This window comes from Lepidochelys kempii, chromosome 17 (genome assembly GCF_965140285.1).
Source record: "Lepidochelys kempii isolate rLepKem1 chromosome 17, rLepKem1.hap1, whole genome shotgun sequence".
In the NCBI taxonomy this organism is placed as follows: Eukaryota; Metazoa; Chordata; order Testudines; family Cheloniidae; genus Lepidochelys; species Lepidochelys kempii.
This window is the reverse complement of record NC_136396.1, coordinates 389,530-409,117: the sequence shown is the minus strand read 5'-3', so window position 1 is coordinate 409,117 and position 19,588 is coordinate 389,530. Positions and strand designations below refer to the sequence as shown.

At 43.7% G+C, this 19,588-nt stretch overlaps 1 protein-coding gene and 1 long non-coding RNA gene across 8 annotated transcripts in view; one reads left to right on the top strand and one right to left on the bottom strand.

Annotated features, from left to right (window-relative positions):
* The window catches only part of SLC43A2 (solute carrier family 43 member 2), a 75,566-nt gene extending 67,906 nt beyond the window's left edge, over window positions 1-7,660 (top strand). For 5 of the 6 annotated variants that reach the window (XM_073315822.2, XM_073315819.1, XM_073315821.1 and 2 more), the window contains 3 exons: window positions 1,906-1,979; window positions 3,627-3,750; window positions 5,540-7,660. In XM_073315822.2, coding sequence (XP_073171923.1) covers window positions 1,906-1,979; window positions 3,627-3,750; window positions 5,540-5,701 — 360 coding nt within the window. In that variant the 3' untranslated portion in view covers window positions 5,702-7,660. The remainder of the gene's footprint in view (window positions 1-1,905; window positions 1,980-3,626; window positions 3,751-5,539) is intronic. The other variant, XM_073315824.2, reaches the window with a different exon arrangement.
* The window catches only part of LOC140899780 (uncharacterized), a 57,674-nt gene that overhangs the window by 31,335 nt on the left and 6,751 nt on the right, over window positions 1-19,588 (bottom strand). For both annotated transcript variants that reach the window (XR_012155444.1, XR_012155445.1), the window contains exon 3: window positions 2,479-2,878. This is a non-coding gene — a long non-coding RNA (uncharacterized LOC140899780). The remainder of the gene's footprint in view (window positions 1-2,478; window positions 2,879-19,588) is intronic.

Sequence of the window (19,588 nt, the reverse complement as noted above, 5' to 3'; positions counted from 1 at the left end):
GTGAGGCCTGGGGTGGAGGGAGGGTAGAGGGGAAGTCAGTGCCTCTGGTTCCTGGGCTAAATGTGCAATGAAACAATAGGGACAGGCTAAGACAAACTGGGTCCCCCTTGGCTCTGCCTAGTGCTGTGGCCAGACTCCCCATGCCATGGCTACACTATGGCTCTACCTCTATGTGGTGGGTTGGTTGGCTCTTCCAGTAGAGCCATGATGCAGCATTGGCCACCACATTCAAAAATCCTGAGTCAGAGACTCAAAAACTAGAAGGTAAATAAACAGACCCCCAATGTTTACTACTTGTAACTCTGTTTTAAACCAATCTACTAGCTTTTCTTATTAACCACAAAAACTAGAAACTTTACTTTTATATTTAAATGAAATTTGAGACTCTCCATAATCATCTGAGTCCAGAAGCTGGAGCTTTAGGAAAACTCATGACTAAAATCGCTAGAGTTGGCAACACTGGGGAAGGGGTTGGTAATGGTAGAGATGCATCTCCAAGCAGAGTCCTCTGCTGGGCTAGTCTTGGCAGGGTCCCCCAGAGCAGTGAGATTCAGAGATAATCCAGTTAAAGGTATTGGGGCAGTTAACACCTTTTAGAATTGTTGCTTTAGGTGCTCTGCAGGCTCAGGCAGATGTCACTGAGTTGGTCTGTACTGTGTTCATGTTTTCAGGCCTTTATAGTCCTCATACTTGCAAAGAAACACACACTTTCATGTAAAATAAATAAATAAACCCTGAGATTTAGGCCTAGAGCACCAGCTCTTGTCAGTAGTGCCTTTTACTAATCCAAGTCTGAGCTACAGATAAGCAGGAGGTTCCTGGAAAATCTGTAAAGCAGAACAGTATGATACCTGCACAGACTCCACAGTTCAAGTCGTGGGCCAAATGTTGTCCTCAGTTACACCCTTTAGTGTCAGTGGGGTTATACATGTGTAAATGTTTGGCCTGTGGTATGCACCTGGAAGAGGCATGAGACATCAGGAGACAGGACTTTGATGACCTCTCGAGTTTCCATCCAACCCTACGTTTCTATAGCACAAAATGCACTGGGAGGATGCCAGCTGCTCCTCTCCTCACCCCCCCCCCCCGCACACACTGAATCCTTTTTTATTTTTCTCTCAAAGCTGTTAGAGAGGATCAAATTGGAAGTGAGTGAATAAAGCTAAGGAGAGAGCAGGCATGCAGATCTGTCTGCTCTGTTGAAATTTGGCATTTCCAGTAATGGAAGAACCTGAACCATTGTAAAACCTGAGGATACACTTTCAGAACAGCAACCTCCCTTCTGCAGACAGACTGAAGTGTGGGATATACTCATTGGCAGAAAGGGGAACTGTAACTGGGAACAAATTCCAGGCAGAGTTAGGAACTTGGGGTGAAAGCATTCTAGGGTACAAACATGATGTTAACAGAAGATTAGGGCGTGGTGTCCTGTTTCTTAGTGTTGGGGAGAGGGTACTGATTTGTTGGACCACGGTTCTGACTAAAGAGAAGAGGAAGAAAGATCTTAATTGTAAGTGGCATTCAGCCATGAGGAGTACCAGAAGGCTGATCTAAAGCCCATTGAAGTAGATAGGATCAGGCCATGTTAGCCAGTTAGATCCGAGAGTGTAATCCATATGCTTCTATTATATGGAACCTTTAAACCAGATTGCTCTTCTGCTGCAATTGTCAACATCTCAGCTGACATGTAACAATTTTCAAGAGAAAAAGATAAGTCAGGTTCAGAAAGCGCAATGTGCCATCATCTAAGACAAACTGTCTGTCTCTCCTTGCGCTGACCCTAGTGTGTGAGGGAGCTTCGTTTCTGGAGCTGCTTAGGCCTGTCCAGGAACTGGAGGAGCAGCAGTTGCAGAGGTGGAGTGGTGGTTTTGGACTGCTATTCAGCATTTTTTCTGCTTCTTTCAGATCCTTTCCTTCATTTTGCACACAATTGTGAGAGGATTCATCCACTCAGCAGTGGGAGGCCTCTATGCAGCTGTGTAAGTCTAACCTTGCTCATATACAGCACGTGACTGGCCTGAGGGTTTGCTTACTCAAAGAGCCAGGGTGGAAGGGACACATGATGGTGAGATCCTGCTGTCAGAGGGAACAACCGAGTCTACTTATGGCTTACTCTGGGTCACCACAGGACTTGGCAGCAGGACTGCTGTGTCCATTACTTTCCTTGCTTGTGCCTAATGCTGACCTGTAGTTACTTATTGCAGTGAAACAAGCACAGATATGCTTAATGTGGACCTCAGGTGCAATTCGTCCTAAACTGGCTTCACCATCATATGGGTTAAAAAGCTTGAAAACTTTAGCTAACTCGCCCTAATTATGAGTAGATACAGGTACATGTCTTGATGAAATATTGGTCAGGGCACTCTGACTTCTGGAGCACATAGCTCTGGTCTCAGAGCAGACTAGCTGTTTCTAGACATTTATCAGCTTGTCAGAGCATTGCTCAAAATAAATACATAGTTAATGAGACCTACACACCTTTACCCGGTAGCGTGGATCATCCATTCTGTATCCAACATATACAAGTTCTCAATATATATACATCAGTGTTCTCTTCCAAAACTAAAAAAAACTTATGTAACAATGGGAAGATCCATTTCCTCTGACCTGAACTCTTGGACTGAGAGACAAAAAGATCAATAACTTTTGCTATAACTTTTTTTTTTTTTTTAAAAAAACCTAACTGCCTGGACTCAAAAATCCATTAGTAAATCTATCTGGGGCTTTGCTTGCAGAGGTCTTCCTCTTTAAGTTCCATGGTAGCTTTTAACAAAGATGTGGAGTCCTCTGCTGTGTTGATACCTGTCAGTGTAGACAGTAGTCCACTTGTCCATTGCAACTTCTGAAACATCCTGGTTTAAACAGTTTTCTCTCAAACCTGATTTAAAAAAAAAAAAAAAAGTTGAAGTTTTGTCCAACCCCACCTCTTTTTCTAAGAGTCAAATTAAAAAATTGCACAACCGTGGAAAAACAAAGACATTAACCTGTCCCAAGACTTGCTTTTTGTAAGTAATATCTACTACTCAACAACTTTCCAGTCAACAATATAGTTGAATTTGACAGAGGATCAGACTTTGTTTCTAAATAAGAAAACATGTCTGGCACATACTAACCTGTTGTACAGGGTTTTGGTGATTTCCAGAGTGAGTTAGTTGTTGTGCCCAGATGAGCTGTGGGAATGAAACTGATGGCCCAGCCCCAGATGTTGGCTCAGATGGATGTACAATTTGAAGAAGCCCCTATGAAAATCTATTGTTTTCACCCTTTTTTGTTTCCTTTGCGTACTGAGAAGCGCTCCAAACGGGCCTGTGCTGACGATGGCACTATGTTTAATCTGCAATTTTGTGTGTTTAAAAAAAACAAACAAAAAACCCCCCCAACCCTATATTCGAAAATTCAGGTGGAAAATAATCCAGAGAAGAGACACTTGGACCCTGAATTGCACTGCCTTAAATGCCAATCTTAATACACATAATATTCAAACACAAGGAGACATTCCTGAGTTCTGTACAGCTGAGCTGTGAGCTAGGAACCTGCTGCTGGGAGAGATGCCCAGTCTGGTCCCCTGAGTAGCACAAAAGATTCAAGGTGGTGTGTGGTAACTATGTTGCTTTCTACGTTGACAGATACCCCTCAACGCAGTTTGGCAGCTTGACGGGACTGCAGTCTTTGGTCAGTGCCCTCTTTGCTCTTCTGCAGCAGCCCTTGTTCCTGGCAATGATGGGACCATTGAAAGGAGACCCTCTTTGGGTAAGAGAGGGAAGAGTAAATATAGTCTGCCCCAAACTTAGCATGAGGGGTTGGTGGTGAGGTCCAGTTTCATTTTGTTGAAAAGGAATCCCTTCCTCACAAATCAACCAAAATGAAAGGGATTCTACGCAGACCTATGGTCGTCAAATACACTGCTCTCCTCAGACTGTGACCAATAACTGCTCTAGAGGAAGGCAACTTGCCCACCCAAGCGCAATGCTGTTTATTTCTGGGGTATGTTTTTTTTTTTTTTAATAGTCCTTCCTAATTAATGCCTGCACAGACCAGACTGTCTTATTAAACTTCTCTTAACTCACATTACCTTTAAGATGTGTGGTTAAAGTTAATGAGCCCTGTGTTAAATCGAGCCATAGTTTTGGCTGATGCCCTGTGCCTGGGCATTCCAGGGTAGATGATTCTTTATACAAGTAGCAGTGAGAGTGCTGGAATCTGACTAGTGATTATATTGGAAATGGGGATGAGGAGAACCCTGTTCACACTTCCAGCAGCATGAGACTGGTGTGGATTGCTGACCCAGGTCTGAAACCTGGTTGTAGGGTCATAGGGCTCATGTTTTCCTTGAGAGGTCGGGAGTAAGCATCCATAAAAATGAGGAATCAGATGTCTTTCCTTTGGGAGTGCTGGCAGTGATGCTGGGCCCCTCTAGGAGATGTTCCTTTCCTGTGCAGATGGCGGTATTCAGAGGCTATTCAGCAGCTCTCAAATGTGTTAGGAATTCTGTATGTTCTTGGACCTGTCCGTTTTGTCTTTGTCTGCCCTAAATGCCTTCAAGAAGACAGGCTGGATTTTTTTCTTTCTAGAAGCTCATTATTTATACAGTGAAACACCACAACCACCAGTATAAATGGAAAGGATCTAAGGAGGGGAAGGGAAGGAAAGCTGCAGCATTAATTTCTGTTGCCAGTTCATGTGCAGTAGGTGTAGTGAGATCATTTTTTAGGTGGGAGTCTCGCTTTCTCCCCTTGACAGTGAATGCAGCAGAACTACGCACCAGTGAGCTGCAAGCCTCAGGATTCCCAACGAGCACTATGTTTTGGTTGCTGCTTGCACTAATCTTAAATTGTGAAGGTCAGGTATCTGTCCGGGATGGGGGCTATGTGGGGTTTCTCACTCCAACCCTGCCTCAGGCAACTTGCTTAAAGCCCTGAAACAGAGCCGCTTAGAGGGGGCAAGGATAGACTGCATCAGAAGGATTACATGGCTCTGTTGGAGGTGCAGGAGGAAGAGGAAGCCTGCAAGCAGTCTCATGAGTGAGTGGAGTCAAGCTAGACAGGAAGAAGCTTAATTCCTGGGTATGATAGCCAGCTCTTGGGAAAGCCACCACTACAGATGCTGGGTGTACTCCCACTAGCACTTAGCTGAACTGCAGGGCCAGCAGTGTTGGCATGGAACAGCCCCAGTCCCCTTCTCCTTCCCATGAGCATAAGAGATTGAGAAAATGTCAGTGCTGTAGACTGGCTGAAGTCTGTAATAGGGCAAGGCAGAGCAGTCACAGCCGTGGCTTTCTGTATAGCAAAGAAATTCTTCAAACATGGCACTGACTGACCTGCTTTTGCAGCATTTACTAGCAGAATCTGCATAGAGAGCTATGGGCAACGTTGTATAACTAAAATCCCCCTGTAGGCTGTTGCAGATGTATTGAGCAGGGCATCTCTCACGTCCAGCATGGGTGGGTGAAATAATGAGGCCCTGGGGCTGGCTTTTAGGTGTGTGTCACTGGATTGTCTCTTTCCTACCTATCTAATGCTGCTTGTCTCTGTCCTTGTAGGTGAATGTGGGGCTTCTTGGAGTGAGTATGCTGGGCTTCTGCCTGCCGGTCTATCTGATCTGCTATAAACGCAGGCTAGAAAGAGAGAAACAGCAGAGAAGTGACGATGCCAAACTCTTCCTCAAAATCAATGGCACTCCCAATGAGGAAGCCTTTGTTTAAGCCAGTGCTTCAAACACTGCCTCCTCTTCATGAGTTCCCCTACCACTTCAATGGGGCTACCTCTGGCCCAAGTCATGATCCTTCTCTCCATGTTCTGCCAGCTTCACACAGCATGATCAGCTGCCTTAGAGTGAAGACGGAGTGTGTTTCTAAGATGTATATGCCAGGAGGAGGCCTCCCTCTTCTTCTTTCCTTTTCTAAAAGCTACACAGATCACAAATTGAATGAGCTGAAGCCTGCCCTAACTGGCACTGTCTTGGCTGCAGGAGAATGACATTTTACTCACCATTACCAAGCTTGGCTACAGGACTGTAGTCCCTTGCTTGAAAACCCTGTGCTGTGAACATTGGAAAGGGGAATTCGTGCTGTGTCTTCAGAAGTAGATTTTCAGTTCATTGCTAAACACTAATCTCTGATGCTGAAACTTTTTCTCCATATAATGTAAAGAGATGGTTAATGAGCAATGGATTCTGCCACATGTGCCAAAATGAAGGGTCCAGTTGACTGCTCTTCCCCCTCACCACCCTCCAGCAGCCTGGTAGTCCTCTACCCCAGCCTGTAAGCTTTGTCTACATGGTAAGATGTCTGCTGTCTTGAACCATTCAGCTGGAAATTGGACCTTGTCTTAAGTGCTTTAGGAAGTGTTGCCTTTCTTCTTCTCCTCTCCCTGCAGTGGCCCTAAGAGAGGAGCAGCAGCTGGTAGTTTGGAGATAATCTTTGATTAGAGCTGAAAGGCTTTTTCAAAACTGGGTCCTATGGTGCAAAACAACTTCTGTTTCTAGGTGCTGGTTTTGTTGATTTGTCTTACTGTTGAAAAGAACCAACAGTGCAGAACTGGACTTGCATGTAGGAACTGGATCCTGTGACCACATGGAAGATTGACATGGTTAGACAATTTCACTAAGTCTGAGCAGGACCTCACAGCAGTAGCCTCTCTCCTGTGCTCAGATAACAGCCCCCTTTGAGAGAATCCAACACTCTGAACTGCTGAACACCAACTTACCTGTAGCTGACCAAAAGCTTCTGGTTGGCAGTGCAAGAGGAGCCTCCTAGGATGTCTGTGCTCTTTCTGGACAAGACAGATAGAGATCACTGACTGTGTGGTTGGGTAGACTTCACAGAAAAATAAGTGGACTTGGGGGTATCCGAGGAGGTCTCTGCTCAGACATGGAGGGGAATACAAAGGGAATTCTTGACCTGCTTATCTCTTCTAGCCATGCCTTTCCTGGGCCTTGTCTACACTGGACTTTTGTTTTTCCATAACCTTCCTGCTATTGCTATCAGTGACTCAGCTCTACAATAGGAGCACTAGTGCACACAGGCTGCCTATGTTCCATCTCGACCTGCTCTGAACAGGGTTACACAACCCTGGGTAAAGGCCAGTGGGTGGTATGCTTAATACTCCTATTGGCTGGGCTGAGCTGAGCTAGTACTTGTGATAGTGGGGAGATTATGGAAAACCCTGAGTCTGGTGTTCTATAGCAAATGCAGTAGTGGTGCTTTCTCAGTCTTACAGTATCTCCAATGCCTGGCACAGGGGAGAGTTTCTTGAACGTCCCCTCTGAACCAGGCAGGAAAAGCACAAGACTCTGCTGTCACTGTCCAGTAACTCCAAACTGGGATTAAGAGACAATGGTGCATCTGTATGCTCTGTCGGAAGTGACCTTGGATCTGGGGGGGAAGAGGGAGAGTTTGTCAGAATGGAAAGCTAACAGCTTTGCTATACAGGATTAAAACATTCAGGTGAGCAGACTACCCGAACCCTTTCCATTTAAAGAGTAAGCTCTGAAGGTATTTTGAATGGCACCATGGAAAAGAATCACTTTGTTAGAATCCTTAACAGACTCATCGGGTTAGTTAGGTTGCCAGTGCATAATGATTGAGCAGCAGCGCCCTCTGGTGTTACTGTATTGTAAAATCCCATATGCTATTTACAAAACAATGACAAAACATTTATTTCAGATCTGCTTGCCTGTTTTGAATAGATTCCTGCCACTTAACGAGTATATTTTAAACACTTGTGGGTTTTTACATGTTGCCTTCATCAGTTGTCACACTTCAAAAGTAACCATGTCTTATGTTTTAATACTGCATCAATGCAAAAGTACTTTATTCTATTCTGGTGGCTTCTTATAAGTTTGAGGAGCTTTGGAGATGTGTTACTGCACTTTTCAGCTTTTTTTTTTTTTCGTGTCAAGCAACAATTAGGGAGCACAGCTCAACTTGGCAATTTAGGTCTTAAACAGTAGAGAAAAATTTGCATATGTGCTTGGAAGACATACCAGCAGTAATTTAATTTCCTTGTAATAAGAGTATTTCTGGATGGTTTTCTGTAGATTTCTGCATCCTGTACTGCCAAGTGTTGCTACACCTAAATGCTCTGATATTGCACACCTGCTCACTCCAGGACTGTTTACTCAACAAGGAAAGATCAGCTCACATATTGCATCAGATTTTTAGTAAAATCTTTGAGTTGGAATTGTGGCATGAACTGCAGTCAGCTCATCCCATCAGCTTTGGAGAATAATGTGGTAAAGACAGAGACCTAATTTTCAAAACTGGCTACTGATTTTAGATGCCCACTATGAGAGAGTTTAAAGGGGCCCAATTTTCAGAAAGTGTTGAACACCCACCCTCCCTAAAGCAGGCCCCTTTAAACTGTCTCTGAGCATCCAGTTAGTGGGTGCTTTTGCAAATTGCAGCCAGAATCCTTAGTTCCATGCCTTACAAATGCAGACAGTCTGAGAATCGCAGTCTGCCAGCTGCATGACCTTACTGCATGGAAACCTTAACAGGGGTCTCAAATTCATTAGAGGAGAGCCCAAGATTCCATGTTTAATCATGGTAAGGGGACTAGGATATAAATTCGGGGGGGGGCATATTCCTCTTGATCCACAGCAGAGACCATACTAATGTTTCTGGGAGGCTTACACAGAAATCGGGTCAATACAGCCTTTATGGAGTAACTAAACATTTATTCTTGCATTTACATCCCCACTGCAATGACTAATTCCCTCCTGTGGAGGGCTTCTCTCCAACCCTATTCCATTTGCTGAAATGATCAGCAATGCAATCATTAACATACAGTATGTTGACATTGATGTGTGATCTCTAGGCTTTAGAACTGATACCCTATTCACTTGAATAGAAGGCAGAGGAATTCTGCACTCATTTAGGCTAGAAACATCATTTACCAAAAAATTAAACTGAGATTGTGGGGAATCTAGTTACGGTGCTCTCATGAATTCAAGTTACCTGGACCAGATCTGTCCACAACTGTTTGATACCCTAGCTTTATAAGATGCTTTAAAATATTTAATATTGTAAAGGGCTCAGATACCATGGTGATGAGTGTGGTATAAATGCTGAGAAACAAGAGACTTTCATGTCTATATGTAAAGGTCTAACAGGACAACCAAAATACTCTCATCCCTACAGTGGTGAATATGGTCCTTACCTGTGTATCATGGAACTGTATTATGCCAGGACGCTCATACTTAACATGTCTTGCTATCCTAAATTAAGCTGCCCATGAACATGTTTCCTTAACAGCAGAGTGAGTTTAATGAGGTATTTGTCCTCAGTCTGTCCAGCAGCATGATCCAGAGAAGAAACCCTAATACGCGTGCACAGCCCCTTTAAATGCATTAATGTTGAATTCTGAGCAAATGAGTTGCATTAATTTCATAATCTCCAATTGCTAGAAAAAAAACGTTTTCTAGCGTTCAGATGCTTTCTGTGCATCACTCACAACTCCATGCACTTCCAATCCAAAAAGACACAGCTCATCTCATCAGTGTATGTCCCCTGAATGTCTGAAAACAGAACACCACCCTGGTCTGCAAATGCTTGTTGCTATGATGTGGATGTGTCTCCAAGTCTGTTTAAGTGGTGCCTGTATAGAAGGTGTGCCTGCATTTTGGGGTGACTCCTGGCATTGATAGGGGTACTTTTTTGGATATGATTGGTCTTTTTATTTAGGATTCTGAAAATCAAAAGCTGTATTGAAAACCGGCTTTAATGTATAACTGATTGGCCAGTGGATATTTTGCAGAAAACAAAGGCAAACTTTGCTGAGAGTTTCATTCTGACCTAAACACTTTTGCAGTAATTAATATAACAGCCCCTAACATAGTGAGAGTGGCCTCTACTCCACAGGTCTTTTAGAGGAAAACTGCAAAATAATGAGATTATAATTAAAACATCACTAAAGTATGGGTAAAGTAGAAAGCTTCCATTTTGACAAGCTGACTAGTTTAGGAGACAAAATATAGAGACAAACATTGGAATGCAGGACAAAGCAGATACAATATTTTTGTAAAAAGAAAAGGAGTACTTGTGGCACCTTAGAGACTAACCAATTTATTAGAGCATAAGCTTTCGTGAGCTACAGCTCACTTCATCAGATGCATCTGATGAAGTGAGCTGTAGCTCACGAAAGCTTATGCTCTAATAAATTGGTTAGTCTCTAAGGTGCCACAAGTACTCCTTTTCTTTTTGCGAATACAGACTAACACGGCTGTTACTCTGAAACCTGTCAATATTTTTGTAGCTACATCTTTCAATTATACTTTCCTGGCTGCCTGTATCCACATGAATATGTATTGTTATGAATTTATTAATCTACATCACTAGATAAGTACTTCTGCTGGGAAGTGGCAGTAAAACAGCACCTTTCAATTAAAACTTCACAACATTCACTTCTGTGGAACTAACTGAAACAGTGACTGCTTTTATAGATGCATATTCTTATCTACCCCATTTCTGTGCTTACTTCAGCACCCACTGTCCTGCACTGTACCCAATCCTTTTCTTTCTGTTGTCCTCTTTTTTTCACATTCTTGGAACAACTTCCCATGCGCCAAGCAAACCTCCCTTTACTTCCTCTAAAACCATTTCTTCTCTTCACCCTTGAAGCATTAATCCCCTCCCAGTGCTGTGTGCATTCCTCTTATGCCTTTTGTATTTGTCTGAGTTATACTGTATGTTCCTTGGGGCAGGGTCTGTGTCATCTTATGTGTTTGTAAAGTGATGTGTATTCTTACAGTAATCTAAATAATAAATATGGTATTAAACTAATCAGTATAGTCTTTTTGAGGCTGAGCATCGTAAAGGTACCACCTTGATCTCTTGGGGGGGGGGGGAGGGGCAGGAGATGTAAGCATAGGCATTACACAACACCTTCTGCCAAATGGCTTGTACTGCAGTTTAACCAAAGAGGTACTTGCCCATCCTGTCTTTCAAGCTAATGAAAAAAAGCCAGACTTCAAATAAAATTAAGGTCAAAACCATTGAGGTCAGAATTAGGACGGACACCCCCCCCCCCCCCCCCCCGAGAAACATAAGCGGATCTTGTTTAGCAATAATTTGTCAAGTTTGCATCAGACCCAGCATGGTGCTGTTGGGTGCATTGCTGCTCAAGGTACCATTTTTCAATCAGACATAGACTTGGTCCTGACCTCCATGTAAGTGAGATGACAACTTTTGCAAGAGTATGCATTGTTAACCCCAGTACTTTTGCAAAATTCTAGCTCTGGCAATTTTTTCTGTCTGTAGTCCCCTATGCTGAAATAGGGTACAGGTTAAATACAAGACAACTGGGGGTGTATATGTGTGTTCTCTCATTGAATGCCAAATCCTTATTGGGACTTCTTGAAGGAAATGGGAAATGTAGTTCACACCTTTACTGCTATATGTTCTTAAAAAATAAGTATTTGGGTACTTTTTATTTTAAAATCAAAATAAACTGTTACTATGTGGGACAATTTTCTGTGTAGCTGACTTAACAGAGCCCTGTACTTTAGAAGGCTGGTCCCTTCATAAATAAAAAGTGCATGCATTTTTTTTTTTAAATTTAACGTAATAAATGTGGCTTCTATAGAAGATATTCTAAATCATAGCTTTATTTCACTGGGCCTGACTGCAGGATGGGGTCATGGTTTTGGCATAAACAGATGGACTTTGAGAATAGTTACTGATAGCCAGTTATATGCCCTAGCTTGCAGTCTTTTTAACACAACAACGCTTTCTTACTTTAGTGAGAAGACTGGGATTGGGTTCAAAACTAGAATAATCTGAGGGATGTGTAAGTATCTACACTTTTTTAAAAAATGGGATCCTGGCCCTTCTACCATTTGTGATTGTGTCATATAGAAGGTTGCTGTTATCAAGATAATTCCTGAGCTAATGGCTGAGTGTTGGGTTAAAGTGTTGTGTGCTAGATTTGGAGGGTGTGAGGATATCTCACGCAGACTAATCTGCAGCAATATCTCTTGAGTTTGTAGGAACTCAAGTCTCAACTGCCAAGTAGTAGAATCCATCTGGGCTTTAGTGTGGCCAGAACTTTGTTTGTCTCACCCCATGCTCTGACTTTGCTCTAGTATTGCTTTCCCCAAGTTCTTGTAAAAAGGGATTTCTTAGCACTGCTTTGATCCCAGCTTTAACTGCCAAAATCCCCACACATACATTCATTATGTTTACTTGAAGCTTTTGTAAGTCTATATCACTATTTTGGAAGGCTAACGTGGTTAGGTAAATTAGTGTAAGCTGTGTGTGGTTCTTGTAGTCTTTATAGTACATATAAATTTTGAGCACACAGAAGGCTGGTTTTATGCTAAGTTTCTTCTAGGTAACTTCCAACTAAGACTACGGTAGGTAATAGATTTCCTCACCGGTCTGAAATAAGATGACCCTATTGTAGCTGCAGGGAGAGGAAAGCATGATCTGTTTTGGAAGAAAGGTGTGGCTTGTTACCATACTCTCCCCCCCACCCTTCAAACTAGACTCTAGATATTTACCAGTTCATTTTAATGTAGCAGCTGTGTGGTGACTGTGTGAAAGGAATGCCATGATCTTCCATGTAGTATTTGAAGTTTGCTTCACAGTTTGAAGGTGTCATTGCTGTTACAGGCCCTTTGAAAGGTGCATGAAGTGTAGTGCTTTTGTGCTGTCTGTAGAGACTTAGATGAGAACAATATACCAAACTGATTAAAGGTCCAATTTGCTAACCTTAAAACAACACCCCTGCCTATAAGACTCTAACATGGGGCTTTTGCTTCACTGTAGCCCAGATGACTGAAGTAATAAGTACTTCTGCTATACCCCTAACTTCCATACAAGGTTAGCCCCTGCAAGAGGGCTTTGATGCCTCAACAATGATCCCTCTGGCCACTTGAGGAGTGATAGGGGCTAGGACTCCCTTTTTAAGGCCAAACTTCACCCTGAAAGACTGTGGTTCTAATCATAGAACTGGAAGGGACCTTGAGAGGTCATCTAGTCCAGTCCCCTCCACTCAAGCAGGATTAAGTATTATCTAGACCATCCCTGACAGGTGTTTGTCCAACCTGCTCTTAAAAATCCCTAATGAGGGAGATTCCACAACCTCCCTAGGCAATTTATTCCAGTGCTAACCACTCTGACAGGAAGCTTTTCCTAATGTCCAACCTAAACCTCACTTGCTGCAATTTAAGCCCGTTGTTTCTTGTCCTATCCTCGGAGGTTAAGAACAATAATTTTTCTCCCCCCTCCTTGTAACAACCTTTTATGTACTTGAAAACTTATGTCTCCTCTCAGTCTTCTCTTCTCCAAACTAAACAAACCCAATTTTTTTTCCCAATCTTCCCTCATAGGTCATGTTTTTCTAGACCTTTAATCATTTTGTTGCTCTGTACTTTCTCCAATTTGTCCACATCTTTCCTGAAATGTGGCACCCAGAACAATACTCCAGTTGAGGCCTAATCAGCACAGAGTAGAGTGGAAGAATTACTTCTTGTCTTGCTTAGAATCATAGAATATCAGGGTTGGAAGGGACCTCAGGTAATCATCTAGTCCAACCCCCTGCTCAAAGCAGGACCAATTCCCAACTAAATCATCCCAGCCAGGGCTTTGTCAAGCCTGACCTTAAAAATATCTAAGGAAGGAGATTCCACCACCTCCCTAGGTAACACTTTCCAGTGTTTCACACCCTTTATAAGTGTACTCTCTATGCCATTATCTAAATCTTTGATGAAGATATTGAACAGAACCGGACCCAGAACCGATCCCTGCGGGACCCCACTCATTATGCCCTTCCAGCATGACTGTGAACCACTGAAAACTACTCTCTGGGAACAACTTTCCCACCAGTTATGCACCCACCTTATAGTAGCTCCACCTAAGTTGTATTTCCCTAGTTGATTTAGGAGAAGGTCATGTGAGACCGTATCAAAAGCCTTACTAAAGTCAAGATATACCACGTCTACCGCTTCCCCCCTATCCACAAGGCTTGTTACCCTGTCAAAGAAAGCTATCCAGTTGGTTTGACATGATTTGTTCTTGACAAATCCATGCTGACTGTTACTTATTCACCTCATTATCTTCTACGTGTTTGCAAACTGATTTATTTGCTCCATTATCTTTTTGGGTACAGAAGTTAAGCTGACAAGTCTGTAATTCCCAGGGTTGTCTTTATTTCCCTTTTTATAGATGGGTACTATATTTGCCCTTTTCTGGTCTTCTGGAATGTCTCCCATCTTCCATGACTTTTCAAAGATAATTGCTAATGGCTCAGATATCTCCTCAGTCGGCTCCTTGAGTATTCTAGGATGCATTTCATCAGGCCCTGGTGATCTGAAGACCTCAACTTGTCTAATTTTTGACTTGTTCTTTCCCTATTTTAGACTCTGATCCTACCTCATTTTCACTGGCATTCACTATGTTAGACTTCCAATCACCACCAACCTTCTTGGTGAAAACTGAAACAAAAGTCATTAAACACCTCTGCCATTTCCACATTTTCTGTTATTGTCTTTCCCCTCCTCATTGAGTAATGGGCCTACTCTGTCCTTGATCTTTCTCTTGGTTCTAATGTATTTGTAGAATGTTTTCTTGTTACCCTTTATGTCCCTAGCTAGTCTGATCTCATTTTGTGCCTTGGCCTTTCTAATTTTGTCCCTACATACTTATGTTTGTTTATATTCATCCTTTGTAATTTGACAGAGTTTCCACTTTTTGTAGGACTTCTGAGTTTTAGATCATTGAAGATATCCTGGTTAAGCCAGGGTGGTCTCTTGCCATACTTCCTATCTTTCTTACGCAGTGAAATAGTTTGCTCTTGTGCCCTTAACATCTCTTTGAAAAACGGCCAACTGTCTTCAATTGTTTTTCCCCTTAGACTTGCTTCCCATGGGATTTTACCTACCAACTCTGCGTTTGCTAAAGTCTTGAAATCCATTGTCTTTATTGTGCTGTTCTCCCTCCTACCATTCCTTAAAATCATGAACTCTACCATTTCATGATCACTTTTAGCCCAGTTGCCTTCCACTTTCAAATTCTCAACCAGTTCCTCCCTAATTGTCAAAATCAAATCTAGAACAGCCTTCCACTTTCAAATTCTCAACCAGTTCCTCCCTAATTGTCAAAATCAAATCTAGAACAGCCTCCCCACAGTAGCTTTCTCCACCTTCTGAAATAAAAAATTGTCTCCAATACGTTCCAAGAATTTGTTGGGAAAAATAACACATCAGGACACAGATTATCCAATAGATGTCTGGGTAGTTGAAGTCCCATATCACCACCAAGTCCTGTGCTTTGGATAATACTGGGTGATTATAAAAAGCAGGGGAAATGGAAAGGCTCTCCAGGCTCAGGCTGCAAACACACATGCCTTCTGAATACTTTTGTCTCCCCTACCGTCAGTCCTACCCCCCAGGGTTGGCTTCCTTCTTTTGTTTTTGCATGTCCCCTTTCAGAGGTACTGTGAGATATCAGTGCATGAGTGGTAGCCCTGTGCCTCAAGGCATCAGATGGTGCCGCTGAAGTAACCGTTCTTGCAGCAGGCATATTCAAGCAGAGCGTCTTCCTTGGACCTTGAGTGATTGGAATTGGACCTTCATCGATGAGAGGTCTCTTGAGATTAGGATTTATGCGGTGATCAATGCTCTTCTTCAATTCCTTGATGGGAGACGTGTTTACTCTTTTTTGAAGTCTTATTATCCAGGGTTGCACATGAAGCAGCAAAAGTGACTGAGGATGTCTGTGACATAGAGGCTGATGTATAGGGTGGTGGGGAGAGCAAATCCCTTGTGAGCTAGGATATGCTCCATTACTATCATCTTAAATCTAGCCTTCCTGTCCTCCTTGGATCTGGCCTGAAAATCCCAACAGACCTTGCGTTTGGCAGGGTTGTAGGAGTGCCTCAAATCTCGCAGGCAGCTGGAATGCCCATCGCTGTGGGGAAAGGACATGTGGCAAGTCTCACAGCCTTAAACCCTGTGTCTTGGTCATAATTATACTCCTAACTCCGAAAATCGGGGAAGAGGAAGGAACCCTGCTTCTTCCCAACCCCAACTAACAGAAACTGAAACAAAGGTAAAATATAAATAAAGTAACTACTCACACACACAATTTACATGTTAAGATAGGGAGCTGAATACAGCAGGCAGCAGAACTCTCTATGAACTGCAGGTGGTTGAGAAGGAACTGATTGGTGGTGGGCTCATATGTTTCCTTGTTCACAGCATGATGCACTGTTCCGTGCAGCCATTAGCCTGAAAACGCTACTTTGCAGTCACTGGTTGAGAATGCGCACGTGTATGCAGAGCTGTCCCTAGCCTATGCAGCCGCCCTTGTGGGGGCTGTGTGGGGCCCCAAGCCTCCATGGGGGGGGGGGGACAGGAGCAGGCTTGGGGGGCCAGGGGAAACCCACCCCCCAGCACAAGCCAGCAGAGCGGGTTGGAGACAGGTCACTCCACTTCCTGCCGCCTGGTGAGTGCAGGGTGGGCCTGACCCCTGCTACAGTCCTCAGGGGAAGGGCTGGAGTGGGGGTGGGAAGGGGCGGAGCAAGGGCTACGGGGAAGAGGCAGTGCAGGGGCTGGAACAGCACACAGCTGTGTAGGGCACCAGGAAATTTATGCAGCTATGTACTTTGTGTATGGGTAGGGACGGCCCTGGGTGTATGCATCCTACGGTAGAACACCCACAGGGACACTATACTCAAAAGAAGCACATTCCAATAACTACACCAGTGTGGGGAAAACTTGCTCAGTGACTCCCTTTCTTCCAGGTTAACATCATGACCATTCTAGTCATTACACCCAAGTAACTGCACAACCAGACCCCCACACTGACAACGCTTCTCAGTGCCCGCACACCAAAGTACCCACTAACCCTATTACAGAACAGAAACTCATGGACAGGCTCAGGGACAGTTCTCCTAAGGAATAACATTACAGATTGCTGAGAAACATTTTATTTCCCAGAGTCCGTTTACACTAAATAACCAAGGTCAAGCTTTTGTTTCAAAAAGGGTTTTAATGAGTCAAACATAACTATTATTGATAATGATAGCTGCGTCATTGCAGAAACAGCCTCTAACCTAACATTTTTTATGAGATTAAAATGATTCTCTGTGCTAGTGGTCAGGTTCTGACTACCCTGATCATGTCAGGGAACTGGCCAATGGGAGTGCAGAGTTGGTGCTCGGGGCCGGGGCCCCGCTGCCTAGAAGCCAGACCTGCTGCTGGCTGCTTCTGGGGTGCAGCACAATGTGGAAAAAGGTAGGCACTAGCCTGCCTTAGCTGGACAGCACCGCCGACAGGACTTTTTAACATCCTGGTCGGCAGTGCTGACCAGAGTGACCCAATGCCTTCCTTTGAAAAACACTGCACTGGGCTACTGGGTATAAAGGGAGCACTACCTCCACTTCCTCTGTGTTCAAGTTAGCCATGCTCTGACATCACATACCAGATTGGACCCTAGGCACTGAGGGGACTTTACTGGTGAAAACGTAGGCACCTGGGGAATTCAGGCACCTATAGGGTTGGGCAAGATGAGTGGATGGTTCGGAGGTGCAAACTTTTGGTCTCAGGTGCCTAAAGTGGCAGTTAGGCACCTAACCCCTTTTGTGGATCTGGCAGTTGGTATGTAGTTGCTTAACATGGGGTTTTCACAGTGATTCTTAGAGTGTTGACAACTCTTAGGATATTTGCTCTTTTTCTTAATACACCAGCTATTGGGAACGTGAGAATCTCAGCATTCATTTAAATAAAAAAAAGTTTATAGCCCTCTTGGTTGTGAAGAAATGCTGGAAAAACATGACCCCAATTGTAACCTAAAAGCTCAAAACCCAGCAGGCAAATAATACTCAGAGTTTGGCTTAAATGCCCCCACAAAGTGTGAAGATTTCTGGGGCCTTTTTTTGGTTGAGTGCTTGGGGTTACTGATACTGCAGCTAACATGAAGCTAAAAGATTAACTACAGAAGTAAGTTACTCTTTCCAAAGTTATCCTAATTGCTATTTTTACAATACTTAATGACCAGGCACCCAGGAACCAGCCTGTGCGCCAGCTGAGTTGGGAGGGGGAGACAAGAGAGGGAAGGGCCATACTTGTTGTGGAAGTAAAAAAGGGATAAAGGGGATTTGGACACAGATATCTTAGTTTTCTTAGGAATAGAGCAAGAGTCAGGCTAACTCTAATAACACAAGACTTTAAGGCAGGGCCTGGGCGAGTGGGAAGCGAGTGGGAAAACTGTAAGAGATGCTGTTAGATAAGAATGGAACACAGACTGTAGTAGGAACTGCTGAGAAAAAGTAAGATATCAGGAAGGAATATGAATAAACAAGACGCAGCAGTTGATAGTTATTGTATGTAACAAAAGGTATAAATGCTTGCCCTAATTGTTTATCAGGCAGAGACCTGCCTACGAAGGGGGGATCCCTGGCCACATGCACTCTCCCCCTTGCAATTGCTTGAGAATAAATTGTCTCTGACTTGTTGCAGAGTGAGTTTGTGTGTGTGGTTTTTGGAGGGGGGTGAGGGAGTGAGAGAACCTGGATTTATGCAGGAAATGGCCCACCTTGATTATCATACACATTGTGAAGAGAGTGGTCACTTTGGATGGGCTATTACCAGCAGGAGAGTGAGTTTGTGTGTGTGGGGGGGGCGGAGGGAGAGAGAAACCTGGATTTGTGCTGGAAATGGCCCAACTTGATGATCACTTTAGATAAGCTATTACCAGCAGGACAGTGGGGTGGGAGGAGGTATTGTTTCATGGTCTCTGTGTGTATATAATGTCTTCTGCAGTTTCCACGGTATGCATCCGCTGAAGTGAGCTGTAGCTCACGAAAGCTCATGCTCAAATAAATTGGTTAGTCTCTAAGGTGCCACAAATACTCCTTTTCTTTTTGCGAATACAGACTAACACGGCTGTTACTCTGAAACCTAAGAGTGAAGACTGCATTTTTCTTCCACAATTTGGTGCCGTGACTTGGATGGCAATGCCTGGTTGAGACAGCGGTAGCTACTGCAGACCGTTCCCCTTCGAACCCCATGGCATCACAACAGAGGTAAGAGACCCTTTGAAATCTCTATTGGGGTATTAGAAGAGGACTGCCTGTGGGGCCGTCTATCCCTTTGGAGCTTACGCCATGCAAACTTATTGATTAAGCAACAAGATCAGATGCAAAGTGGTACTGAGGAACTGTTGCCGCCCTTAATAAGGTTAGTTTGAAGTGGTACTGAGCATTTAGTCTTGCCACCCTCAATAAGGTTAATGTATCGGTGCTGAGGGGTTTTTGCCGCCTCAAATAAGGGAAAGGTTGTATTAAGTCCGGACATAAAGAATTAAGGTTATTGTTAAATGAGATGCATCAGGGTATGGGGAACGAATGTGTGTGTATGAATGAATGAAGGCGGGTATGAACCGCTAATCAGGTCCAAGACTTAAGCCGACTCCAGCTGCCCCAGGGCTACCCCATGTGGGAGTTCTGAAAGCAAGGGGGGTTAGCCAAACTTTGTGACCCAGCAGAGAATTTTCCTTACTTATGAGCCACTGACCAGGTCCAGACTTAAGCCGCTAGTTGGTGGAAACTGTGACCCAGTGGACCCTTTCCTGGGGTGTGAGTGAAAA